At 51.6% G+C, this 12,661-nt stretch overlaps 2 protein-coding genes across 5 annotated transcripts in view; one reads left to right on the forward strand and one right to left on the reverse strand.

The window, feature by feature from the left end:
* CSMD2 (CUB and Sushi multiple domains 2) overlaps positions 1 to 12,661 on the forward strand; it is a 287,236-nt gene that overhangs the window by 116,681 nt on the left and 157,894 nt on the right. The window lies entirely within an intron of this gene.
* On the reverse strand, positions 11,689 to 12,364 carry LOC137462343 (transcription factor SOX-17-like). The gene has a single exon (XM_068172585.1). It carries the CDS (start codon positions 12,271 to 12,273, stop codon positions 11,797 to 11,799), a length of 477 nt encoding a protein of 158 aa, XP_068028686.1. The 5' UTR covers positions 12,274 to 12,364; the 3' UTR covers positions 11,689 to 11,796.

The following is a 12,661-nucleotide window of genomic DNA, read 5'->3' on the forward strand; positions in this document are numbered from 1 at the left end:
AAAATATTGGAACCTCCTTCAGGATATGACCCAAAATTTAGACTGTAAAGCAGTGAATAATACCCAGATTTGGCAGGGGAAGGAGGCTTTAAGCAAGTGCAGACGATGTTTTGGGTTGTAAAAAGTGGGAGAATTTGGGATTCTCTTTCAAACACTGTCACAGCAGAACACTGATTTCTCCCAGCTAAAGCAAGGATTTGGACAAACGTTGGTGGGAAGGATCAGTGCCTTCACTCCGAGGTGTTCCAGGAGCTGTCGGTGCCTTTTTTCATGTTCAGACACCAATTCCTGTCATTTTCACACCGCTGGGCTCTGCTGTGCCTGTGCAGGGAGGTCTCCCTTTGCACAGGGATCCAGGGAGCTGCGTTTTGGTGTCAGGATGTGTCTGCCAGAGCTGATAACACTCGTGTTCTACACCCTCCCTTATCTGCAGCTTCAAAGGGAGCAGCGCAGACACCTCGGATGCTTTCAAAGGCCTCTCCCTGCTGCGCTTTCTCCAGGCCCCACTCAGGGATGTTTTTCTGCTATTTACAAGTTGTTTCAAGGATGGAATCACTTCGTTTTCAGACGTCAGCTGCCTCACAAAATCTGGTTTAAATGCTCTTTTTGCCTGCTGGCTTTTGCCTGGCTGGGTTTGCTGCAGCTGCTGCCCGGATCCCAGCACATGGCCCTTCCCTGGGCTCGCTTTCCATCACTGCCTGGAGCTGGGAATCCCCACTGATGGATCCATTCCGTGCTGAATTCATCCCTCTGCCCTTAAAATGATTTTTTTAGGGTGTGGCTGGGCCTTAGGGGAGGAGAATGTCAGCGTTTCAAAAGAGTAGGGAAACACCAACATTGGGTTGGTGCAGTTCCTCTTGAGAGGGCAGAGGAAACAAAGCGTGGCCACAGCATGGTAAAAACAAAGTTAGGAATTGGAATTGTGTCTCCAGAGCTGGTATTTGTTAATCTTGATGTGTTTTCAGAGCTGGGCTGTTGTATCTGTTACTCCTGGTGTGTTTTCACTGAGGAAAAGTACTCAGTACTCTGTTGTATTTATTCATCTTGACGTCTCCATAAATGTCTGGGATCTCTGTGTCCTGACACATCTGGAGTACAACCCCATATCTGTCTATTTAGAATTTAGCCAAACTTCTCAATTTTCCAGCTCTAGTCCAGGTCTGGGGGCCTTTTGTCCTTGAGTCCCAACCCTGCAGTTAATGTGGCAAAAATTGACCCTTGTTGCTCTTGTTTGCTTTGCTGCTGCTGCTTTAGAAGCTAAAGGTGCCCTGGCAGGGGTCAGTGGGATGAGGAGGGACGTGCAGAGCCTGTTTTCCACTCTGGATCCATGAGCTGTTCACCTGGGAGCTGCTGGGTTCCTAAGCGAGGGGGAATTGCCTTAACAGCAGTTTGGGATTGGTCACTGCAGCCTCACCTGAGCAGGGTCAGATCTGAGGGGTGAAACCCCACCTGAGCATCCTCGGGACAGGGGAAGGTTTTCCTTTCCAGGGCCTGATGTTTCCTTAAGGAATTAATCCCAAACCTGGCTCTGGGAATGGCTGTCAGCAGGAGCAGGAGGGATTTCTGTGATAATCATGAATTTCACAGGCTTCCAAATGCAGTGTTTGCCTGCCTGCCCTGGGAGCTGCCACCACTGCTGGCTCTTGGCACGGGGACATTTGTGTGTCCCAGACTGAAATCTGGTCCCATCAGCTTTAAAAGCAGGCACTTCAGGGAGGATCTGAGCTCAGATCAGGCTGCCCAAAGCCCAGGTGGAGGCAGATCCTGGCCTGGCTTTTGCTCCTTGGCACAGTTCTGTTCTGTCCTGGCAGGTTGGGATCTCTTCAGCTCCTGCTGGGCTTGGCTGTGACACTTTTGGCTGTTTCACAGTGGGGATGGGTTGATTTTTGCCTCCCAGGGACCTTTCTGGTGGCTGGGTTTAGAGTGGGGATCAGGGAGATGCCCAGGGTGTCAGTAAATATTGGAGGATTAGGAATAAACAGAATGCTGTTGGCAATTCATGTCCAAGGATTGCTTTACTGGCTGGAATTCCCGCGGAATCTTGGAGGGGTTTGGGTTGGGAGAGACCTTAAATCCCATCCCATTCCACCCCTGCCATGGCAGGGACACCTTCCACTATCCCAGGCTGCTCCAAGCCCCATCCAACCTGGCCTGGGACACATCCAGGGCTGGAACATCCACAGCTTCTCTGGAAAATCCAAGAAATTGTTCTAAAACCTAAAAGCTCCATCAGCCCTTTCTATTCTTTTAAAACAATCCCGTTCCTTTGATAAATCCCAGTTGGGGCACAGGGGGAATACCCATCTCTTCCTGCTCTCCTTTATCCCTTTGTCTTTCTCCCACTCTTTCTAAATTAATTTTAAAATCATCCTTTAAATGATGGAGCAGCTCGAATTAGCTCTTTTAGCCAGAATTACCTGCATTAAAGATCTCCTTTAAAGAAGAAAAGCATAAAGGTAATTAATAGCTTCAATTATTGTAATGTGGCTTAGCTTGTGCTTTTCTCTTCGAAAAATCTGGTTTTGATAAGTCAGCTGTTCTTAAAAGGGGGAAAAAATAACAGAAGTGCTTCAAGCTGGAAGTTGGCATGAAGGAATTTGGAAATCGGGTTGTTCCCTGTGTAATGTCAGAGAATAAATTACCCCCATTGATCCTGGAGCAGTGCCCTGTGCTCCAAACAGCCCGGTGGGAAGGGCAGCGTTCCGAGAGGATTTGGGGTTTTTTTGCCCAGTCACAGAAGCTTTGTGTGAGTTTAAAATCCAAAGGATATTTGTTCAAAGCCACACTGGAATTTCTGGAACCTGGAAGTGAATCAAAGGCAAGGGGAAACCAAAGGCAAATCTTGAAAGAGGTTTCAGAGCTGCTCTGTGATGGGTGAGGGGGAGGCTGGAGATGGCAAAGCTGATTTGGGCAGGACTGGGAGCTGGAACAGGAACAGGCCAGGAGCTGCTCCAGCCCTGGAACTCCGGGTCCTGCCCCACGGAGGGGACTGGGGATGCCCAGGGTCTCTGCTGCTCCTTTGTGTTTCCTGCTGCTGCTGCTGGGCAGGTGGTACTGTGCCCAGGTGGGTGCTGGACAGAGGGTGCTGTGCCCAGGTGTGTTCTGTGCCCAGGTGGGTGCTGGGCAGGGGGTGCTGTGCCCAGGCGGGTCCTGGGCAGGTGGGTGCTGTGCCCAGGCGGGTGCTGGACAGAGGGTGCTGTGCCCAGGTGTGTTCTGTGCCCAGGTGGGTGCTGGACAGGGGGTGCTGTGCCCAGGTGTGTTCTGTGCCCAGGTGGGTGCTGGGCAGGGGGTGCTGTGCCCAGGTGTGTTCTGTGCCCAGGTGGGTGCTGTGCCCAGGTGGGTGCTGGACAGAGGGTGCTGTGTCCAGGTGGGTGCTGGACAGAGGGTGCTGTGCCCAGGTGGGTGCTGGGCAGGTGGGTGCTGTGCCAGGAGTTTTCTGTGCCCAGGTGGATCCTGTATCTAGGTGGGGGCTGTGCCCTGGTAGAGGCAGTGTCCAGTGCCCAAGTGGGTCCTGTGCCCAGATGAGTTCTGTGTCCAGGTAGATTCTATGTCCTGCACCCAGGTGGGAGCTGTACCCAGGTGGGTGCTGGACCCAGGTGTGTTCTGTGCCCGGGTGGATGCTGTGCCAGGAGTTTTCTGTGCCCAGGTGGATCCTGTATCTAGGTGGGTGCTGTGCCCTGGTAGAGGCAGTGTCCAGTGCCTGGGTGGGTGCTGGGCAGGTGGGTCCTGTGCCCAGGTGGGAACTGTGCCCTGTGCCCAGGTAGATTCCATGTCCTGTGCCCAGGTGGGTCCTGGGCAGGTGGGTCCTGTGCCCAGGTGGGAACTGTGCCCTGTGCCCAGGTAGATTCCATGTCCTGTGCCCAGGTGGGTCCTGGGCAGGTGGGTCCTGTGCCCAGGTGGATGCTGTGCCAGGAGTTTTCTGTGCCCAGGTGGATCCTGTATCTAGGTGGGGGCTGTGCCCAAGTGTGTGCTGTGCCCAAGTGGGTCCTGGGCAGGTGGATCCTGTACCAAGGTGAGTTCTGTGCCCAGGTAGAGGCTGTGTCTTGTACCCATGTGGGAGCTCTGTCCTATGCCCAGGTGGGTGCTTGCCAGGTGTGTCCTGTGCCCTGTTGGGTTCTGTTGCCCAGGTGAAGGCTGTGCCCAGGTAGATGCTGTGCCCAGGTGAAGGCTGTGCCCTGTGCCCAGGTAAATTCTGTGTCCTGTGCCCAGGTGAAGGCTGTGCCCTGCGCCCAGGTAAATCCTATGCCCAGGTGGGTGCCCACACCTGCTGTTGGTGCTGCCAGTTCTGCTGTCCCAGTGCAAACTGGAACGTTTCCAGTGAAACCTCCCCAGGCTTTGCATTTCCCTGCTCGGCAGCAGTGCCTGGATCCCCGTTCCAGCCCAGCCCTGGGATCTGGGAATGTTCCCTGATTCCCTGGGGTGAGCTGGGCTTGGGAAGGGACTCCTGATCCAGAGAGTCCCCCTGGGCTGGGCAGCTCTCTCCCATTTGTTTGATGTGCACAAGCTCAGGAAAAATCTGCTGCTCTTCTGAAACTCTGATTTTTCACCCTCTGATTTGAGCTTCATCTCCAGTTAAGAGAGGAAAAGCTCCTGAGTCTGATGGCTGCACTTGATCATCTTAAAAGTATTTTCCAGCCTTAACAATTCCATGATCTGTATTGCCACATTCCCTCAAAAACCCATTTAAAAGCAGAAATGTTGAAGCAGGAGGGGCTGTGTTCAATATCTGCCCCCCCAGAAACTCAAAAGCAGAACAATCTCAGTGATTGGCATTTAGAACATTCTGTCATTGATTATTTTTTCTCTGAGGCTTTTAAGGAACTATAGATTTTTAGCCTGAAATTAATATATTGGGATTTTTGTGGGCAGAATAAAACCCTCATTAAATTTTGCAATGTATCAAACAGCTTGCAATTAAAATTCATTTTGAAGCGAGTTAGCAGAAGTTTTGTTAATGTTTAACATCTTTATGGGTGTCATTCTTTGTAAATTTGGACTAATTGAGTCCAAAGGGACAAACTCACGGATTCTGCATTTGCTGTGGATGCCAGGCCTTGCTTTGCTTTTGGCATTTTTCCCCTTCCTTTATGCAAGTTCTGATTTTAGCAAGTTGCCAGGAAAGTAACTTATTTTGTTTGTTTTCTGCCAAACTGCCAAGAATCCATCTTCCTAAATCTCGGAAAGACTGCAGCAAATCTCTGGGAAAGACAAGCAAGGCTCCACCGACTCCCAGGTGTTTCCCTGTGGGAAGTTTAGGAGATTCCAAATGGGATTTTTTAGGTTTTCCTTCTTAAAACGTTGCTCAGAACAAGCTGCTCTGGGCATGTAAAATCTTTGGCTGGGCTCCTGGTTGTATCCTGAAACTTGGAGGTTTCCTTGACTGGAACATAAACCAGCCTGAAACATTTGGAATTGTGAATTTTCATGTTTCTTACTCCCCTTGAATATTTTCCCTGCGGTCCCAAAACAGTTTATAGGGAGCAGTAAAAGCAGTGGGAAATATTTCACAGTGTGGAATCCCAGACCAGAACCTGCCCTGGCAGAGCTTTAAAATGCAGGTGAGGAGGAGTCAGAGTTTGCAGGGTTGGTGTTTTGAAGACTCTTCCCAGCAAAACCGGATTGAAGCCACATTTAATCCAAACCAGGGAAAAAATCTGGAGCAAGCTCTGCCAGGGCTGCACTCCTCAAACATCAGCAACATCCAGCTCAGAACAGGCTCTCAATGGCATTTCATTGATTGAAAGGAGAGTTTAGTTCATCTAAACTGTGAAATTCTGGGAATTTCCTGGCGGATTTGGCTGCTCTGAGGCTGCACTAGGCTTTGATTTAAAGGCAGCAGCACAAATAAAGTTGTCACTGCTTGGGGCTGCTCTCATCCTGCAGGTTCTTGCCAGGTGCCCTGGCTTGAGTTGAGCAGGGAGATCATGCAAAAAAAAAAAAAAAAAAAAAAAAAAAAAAAAAAACCCTCAGATCCTCCTAGAATGGGAATTCCACAGAATTCCAGGCTGGCTGCAGCCCAGGATGCTGCTGGCTGTGCTGTGAGGTGACATTGGTGGCATGTCCTGCCTGGTTCAGGAGCTCAGGGCTCCGCCAGCTCCATGGAATCTCCCCTCCCCCGGGGAAGGACGTGTTGTTTCCTCTGAACTGCTCAGGATTGTCCCTTTTCCCCCTTTTTCCAGGGTGGGAATGTGCCCATGGGGTCCCTCAGCTGCTCCCAGAGGTTTGTGCTGGGCTCTGCCCCATCTCCCACACCGTTCATGAAGGCACAGAACATCACTGGCCCCACGTTGTGAAGGTGGATTTTTTTTTTTTCCCAGCAGAAAGTGGACTCGGTGTCTGCTGCCTTTCCCAGAATTCTGCTTCATTTCTGACTGGAGAACGTTTCAGGATTTTTTTATCTGATCAGACCCGTGGAAATCGGGAATGATAGGCAAGTGAGCAGTGACACAACTCAGCTGAGTGGAGAAGGTGCAGATTGATCTCTGAGGAGCTGGGAGAGCAAGAGAAGCTCAGAGCAGCAAAGGGCAGACAGAAAGCAGCCTTTAAAGGCAGGAAATAATAAAGCAGAACCCACTGGCAGCACTCAAGAGTTTCTGCAGTTGGAAAGAATTCACGTTGTGTTAAGGTCAGCCACAGAGGCTTCTTAAAAAGGACATTTTGCCCTTGTGCAGTTCCTGTTCTGCTGCCTTGGCAGCTGGGATCTGTGCCCTGGGGTGTTGAGAGCTCTTCAGGGAGCACCGAGGGATGGAGCAGCCCCAGACCCTGCTCAGCTCAGGTTGTGATGCTCAGCCCTGCCAGGGCTTTGGCCAGCTGCTGAAGCTGCTCTGGAGAGCAGAGTGATGAGTTTGGTGTGTCTGGGAGGCAGGGCTGCCTCTCACCCAGCACTGGGATTGAGGCAGGCAGGGAGCTCTGCAGCGATTCCTCCAGGATCGGGGTCAGCCCGGCAGGTTTGGTCACCCCTGGCCGTAAAAACCTTGCAGGGACTGATTGGGGGGTGTGTTCTTCTCTTCACACAGTCCCAGGAACAGGGTGGGGTTGTTGGTGCCAGGAAGATTCATCCACAAACACCAGAGGTTTGTCTCTAAAAAGTAGACAGAGGAGTCCTGGAACTTTATTGGAAAAAAGGGAGAGGCCATGGGGCATTCCCCATGGGATCTTCCAGATTTTTAGAGGATGCAGCCTCCTTTTAATCCCAATTTCCCTGCTGCATTTCCCTCTCTTCTCTTTCCTCACTGGCTGAGGCACTTGAGGGGTACAGACTTCCCAAATCACCTAACACAGACTCCCTTCTCATGTGTATTCCCCCCTTTTTTTTTTTATTTTCCTTGTGTCAGTCAGTGAAATCCCTATGGAATTAATGGTTCTTCCCACTGTTTCTTTCATCTCTCTGTACCTATCTTGATTTATCAGCAGACCCACAGTTGGTTTGTAAAGGCAAATCCTTCATTCATTTCATTGAGGTGTGTATGTGGGGCTAGGAGTTGGACTTTGATGATCCCTGTGTGTCCTTTCCAGAATATTCCATGATTCCATAGTGCCCAGAAGAGGAATCACATCTTCACCCCCGTGGTGTAGCCAGGAACGTGGATTGTCCAAATCAATTCATCACCAGTTTTAAGATGACAGCTTTGCCATCCCAATCTCAGTCACATCCAACTTCCTCAGCAGCCACTGGGACTGTGCAGCTGATGGGAAAGGGATAGAAAAATGAACTTTGTCAAATCAAGCAATTTCTTAAACATAATTAATCCCACTTTACCTGGTGGTTTGGGTCTCTTTTGGGATTATCTGCTGACAGATTTATTTTTCACGTAGAAAATAAATTAATACTTTTTTAACCCTAGAATGGTTTGGGTTGGAAGGGGTCTTAAAGATAATTTAATTCCAACTCCAGCCATAATGTGGATGTTCTTAATCTGGGGTGTTTGACACAGTCTGGGGTGTTTGACACCCTCTCCATGAGAGCTGCAGCTCCCATCCCTGCCTGATGGAACTGGAATGTTGTGGCTTTAAGTGGAATGAGGAAGTTCACAAGCAAACCCATATTTTATCAATGTAAATGATAAATTCTGGGAAAGCCAAAACTGGGTCTGGCAAGCTGCTGCTCCAATTGCACTTCTGATAATTCAGCTGCTGCTTTTTTTTTTTTTTTTTTTTTTTTTTTTTTTTTTTTTTGGGAAACTAAAAGAAACAGATGGGTTTGGAGTTCAGTGGGGGTGGCACGATTTAGAAGACCCGTTCCATTGTCTCATCTCCAGCCGGGACTGGGGACTCCCTGTCCCCAAGGACTGCAGGGCAGGGAGCATCATCTGTGCTGCCCCTGGGCGTGGGAGAGCTGGAAAATCGCGTTGGGAGCATCCCTGGCGTGGGCTGGGCTGTGCCAGGAGCTCGTTCCTGCGGTGATCTGTGATGTAAATCAAAGCTAACAAGCAGGGCAGGGTGTGCTGCCTCTGCAGCCCGAGCTGTGCAGATGGGGATGAGCTCGGGGATGCTCAATCTGTGCCTTCCTGCCTGCAACATGGGCTTCAAAGAGCCGAGCTGTTGTTCCCCTCGCCGCGGTCCTGGTTGCTCTCAGCTCTGGTGGCTTTTTGGTCCCGTTAAAATCAAGCTGTGAACAGAAGCAGGTTATTGATTCTTGAGAGCAGGAGGATCCTTTGGCAGGCAGTTAATGAGCAGAGAACTCTTCCAGGCTCTGATTTTTCCAAGGGTGTTGAAGTTGTAACATCTCAGTTAACGCGTGACAAGGAGCCTGCAAAGCCTCCCCGGCATCCAGAATTAATCTGTTCCTAAGTGGGGGTTTAGGGCAGGCTTCTGCCAGGTTTGGCTGCTGTGGATTGGTCCCAAAAACCTTTTTGGGTGGCCACGAGTGAGGAGAGAGAAGAGGTTCCCCCTCTAACCCCTTCTTGCTGTTGGGAGTCACTGGGGTGACTCTTATCACCCTCTGGGGACATTGACACAGCCTCGACCCCAAAGCTGTCCCTTCAAAGGCTCAGATCCTCACTGCAGCCTCCAGAAAGAATTGCAGGGCTTGGTTTTGGGCTTTTGTTTTGGTGCCAAGCTGTGGGATACTCTCAGGTGGGATACTCTCAGGTCCCTTCATTGTTGGGAGTCACTGGGGTGACTCTTATCACCCTCTGGGGACACTGACACAGCCTCGACCCCAAAGCTGTCCCGTCAAAGGCTCAGATCCTCACTGCAGCCTCCAGAAAGAATTGCAGGGCTTGGTTTTGGGCTTTTGTTTTGGTGCCAAGCTGTGGGATACTCTCAGGTGTATCCATGAACACAGACAAGGCCTCGTGTGGGAGCGTTGCTGCAGAGAAATTCATGAAATAAATCTGCTGTTCACAAGTGCTCCAGTGCTTCCCCTGCTATTGCTGCCGCACAAGAGCATCTCGTGCACACAAAAATGAAAATTGCTGGCATGAGGAGAGTGGAGCTGGCTGAGGGAGGGGGGCTGAAGTGCCATTGTTCCCTCAGAACAAGAGGAGATCTCTGCAGAGGCACAGCTCTTGTGTTCTCAATGGGACCACGAGTGCAGCAGCCACATCGTAGTGGTTTTGTGCTCAATAATTGGATTTTTTTAGTTTGGGTGCAGGGGAGTACAGGAAATTTTGGGTTGTTTACCCAAACTTTGAAGTCCCAAAGGTGTGTCTCGCACCTGTGATCCGACACCTGTGATGGCAGATGTGTGGTTGTGCCGCTAGTCAGGCACAGGGAAGTGGATTTCAGAGGGCTTTGGATAAAAATCTGTCACTCCTGCCTTTTCCCTTCTGCTCTGAAGCTCATCCCCTTTGAAGCCCCACATGGAGAGGGCAGGGACAGCAAATGCCATCCTGGACATCTCTCAGGTGAATCCATGTAGCTGGCCTGAAGGGAAGGTTGTCCAGGCAATTTCCAAGGTGTTTTAAAATCCTTTTTTCCAGAGCAGTGACAAGACAGGCAGCATTATGATGAAAATGACATTCCTGGGTCTGTAACAATGCCATTAACGCTAATTCTGAGCACATAAAAAAGATGCTGAGGCTCCCAACAAGCCAAAATTGTGCCAGTACTGAGAGAAACCATTTTCTACAGTTGGTTTATTGCAGGTTTTAACTACAGTGTGGAAAGCAGAGGAAGGAACCCACCCCAGGCCCCCGAGATCCGTCCCCCCCATAATATCCATGTTTATCACTTACCCCCCTCCTCCATCAGCTGCCTGCAGCTCTTCCAGGATCATTGTTTCCTCTCTGCTGCTGGAAGGCATCTCCCAAACTGTTATTTCTCCTTGTTAATGCTTTGCTCTCACAGTTATTTCCATCTCTAGTCTCCACACCATTAGTGGGAAACACATCCAGGTGGATAACGACCAATTTCCAGTGCACTGTTTCCCATCTCTTCCTGTTTTCCTGTCACTAGAAGATTTCCTGCTGCAGATAACTGGAATTTTATTGTGTGTTCAGAGCTGGCAGAGTTGTCCCTCAGCCTCTCAGGTGGCGTTTCAGCTGAAGAGACTGGTGGGAATGGCCAGACTGGGAGTTTATTGGGATGTGCTTGTAAAAAATGGATATTTGCAGGCAGAGCTGCAGGAATTTGGAGCCATTCCCCAGGACCAGTCCTGTGTAATGGGTTCAATTGAGTGGAACCCATGTTCCAACTTCCCCGGGCCTGATTTTGCCTGAGTGCCACTTGTTTATGGAGCTTGCAGGCTGAGGGATTGGGGAACACAAAGATTCCGTGGAAAGCATAATTGGCTGGGTGATATCTGGGGCCTTTCTGACCACTTCATATTTGTAACGTGCCAAAAATAGCTGCTCCTTCTGCTGGAGCCACGACTCCTGCAGCTGGGAATAGATTTTAATTGATGGATCCTGTCAGGCTCTCAGTGGCCGTGCAGGCAGGAGAACCATTAAAGTGAAATTTCTTGTCCCTGCTCACTTCAACACTCTGCTACCAGCTCATGGCAGCCTTGCAGTTTTCCCTTAATATCTCCAGCTTTTGTACCTGGGCCATATCCCGGGATTTTAGGTTTCCCAGCAGGGAGAGCTGCTGGCCGTGGCCTTTGTGTCCTGCTGGTACAGGTGTGCAAAGACCTGACAAAATCCTGTGTGTGGAATAATGGACAGGAACACCTCAGAAGTTGTGTGGAATAAGGGACAGAAACTCCTTGGGAGTTGTGTGGAATGAGGAACAGGAACACCTCAGCAGTTGTTTGCTGGAGACTTTTGGAGCTTGAGGAAAATGTGGCATTGACCTGGGACTCTGGGATGTGACCTTGCGTGGGAACGAGCTGTGACCATCCCTAAAGGAACCTGGACAAAGGCTGTGGTCAAGAGGAGAAACCTCTCTGAGGCTCCTCCAGCAGGGTCAGGAAGCTGTGCGGGTTTGGTCTCTGCGTTTGTGCACCTTCCCAAGGCTTTTTCCCAGGAAAAACCATGTTTCTGTGTTCCCTGCATCCTCCTGCTTCCCCATCTGCATTCACTGTGCCTCCTCCCCAGCTCCAGGACCTGCTGTTGGAGGACCAAAATCCCTCCTTTGCAGAAGGAGCCTATTTTAACTCCTGGTTTGGAGAAGTCATCGCTCTTCTCCTTGTGGATGTGCAGGAACATCCATCCCCACCCCGCGCCAGCCTCCCTGCCACCCACGACAGCGCCAGCTCTGCTAAACCCAAATTCCTGCCCTGCCCAAAGACACCACAGCGGGCCAGGGTTTGCTGCAATAACAACTGAGAATTTATTGGGACTTTCCAAGGAAGTGCAATCTCAGGTAGGAACAGCCATCTCAGGTAGGAGCTGCAGTCACAGGCAGGAACTGCAGTCACAGGTAGGACAGGAGGAAATTCCGCAGGCTGGACGCCTTGGTGGTGAAGGAGATCATGAGGTTCTTCATGGTCCTCCTCCGGCTGGACATCCTCGGCCTGCTCTGGCTCCTGGGCCTGCGGCGGTGGACCCTCCTGCCCTTCAGGCGCTCAGCCGCCTCCTTGTACATCTCCTTGTCTTCTTCGGGCAGCCTCTGCCACATCTTGCCCAGCCTCTTGGCCGTCTGCACCACGGTAAGGTTGGGGTAGGTCCTCTGGAGCCGCTGGCGGTGCCTCTCCATGAAGAGGAAGAAGGGCGGCAGTGCGCGCCTGGAGGACCTGAAGCGGACGCTCTTCCCGATTCGCCTTCCCCTCCTGGCCCGGAGCCTGGAGCGTGCCTTCATGGACCTCCGGAGCACGCGGCGGGGCCTTTGGATGGTGATGCGGAAGAGCATCGCGGTGCTGGGCCCCCGGCGCGAGCGCACTGGCCGGGCCATGGCCGTGCGGGGCCGGCCGGGCTGGGCCGCTCCTGCTGCTGCTGCCCGGCTGCCTGGAGTTCCTCTGCAGAGGAACACCAGGCTGTGCTGCCCCTCAGCACCGGCTGCCGCAGCGCACTGAGCCACAGCGCGGCAACAACGGGCCAGGCCACCGCGCCAGCGTCACCGCGGCGCTGTGACGTCAGCCTCCAGCGGCCAGTCAGGACGGGCCAGGCCGGCTCCCTGCAACGCTATTGGCTGGAGGGGCGTGCTGACATCATAGCGGGCATGGTGGAGTGGGTTTGGGTTGACGTGGGAGAGCTCCCGTGGATGGAACGTTGGGCTGGGCGGCGGTGACGGCTCTGGGCCCTGGGGACATGAGGGTCCCAAAGTGAGCAGGACGGGCCAG

Source organism: Anomalospiza imberbis, chromosome 25, assembly GCF_031753505.1.
Source record: "Anomalospiza imberbis isolate Cuckoo-Finch-1a 21T00152 chromosome 25, ASM3175350v1, whole genome shotgun sequence".
Classification (NCBI taxonomy): Eukaryota; Metazoa; Chordata; class Aves; order Passeriformes; family Viduidae; genus Anomalospiza; species Anomalospiza imberbis.

Bases quoted from the DNA above. Each gene is read 5' to 3' on its own strand.
- LOC137462343 (XM_068172585.1), bottom strand. From the start codon at position 12,273: ATGGCCCGGCCAGTGCGCTCGCGCCGGGGGCCCAGCACCGCGATGCTC.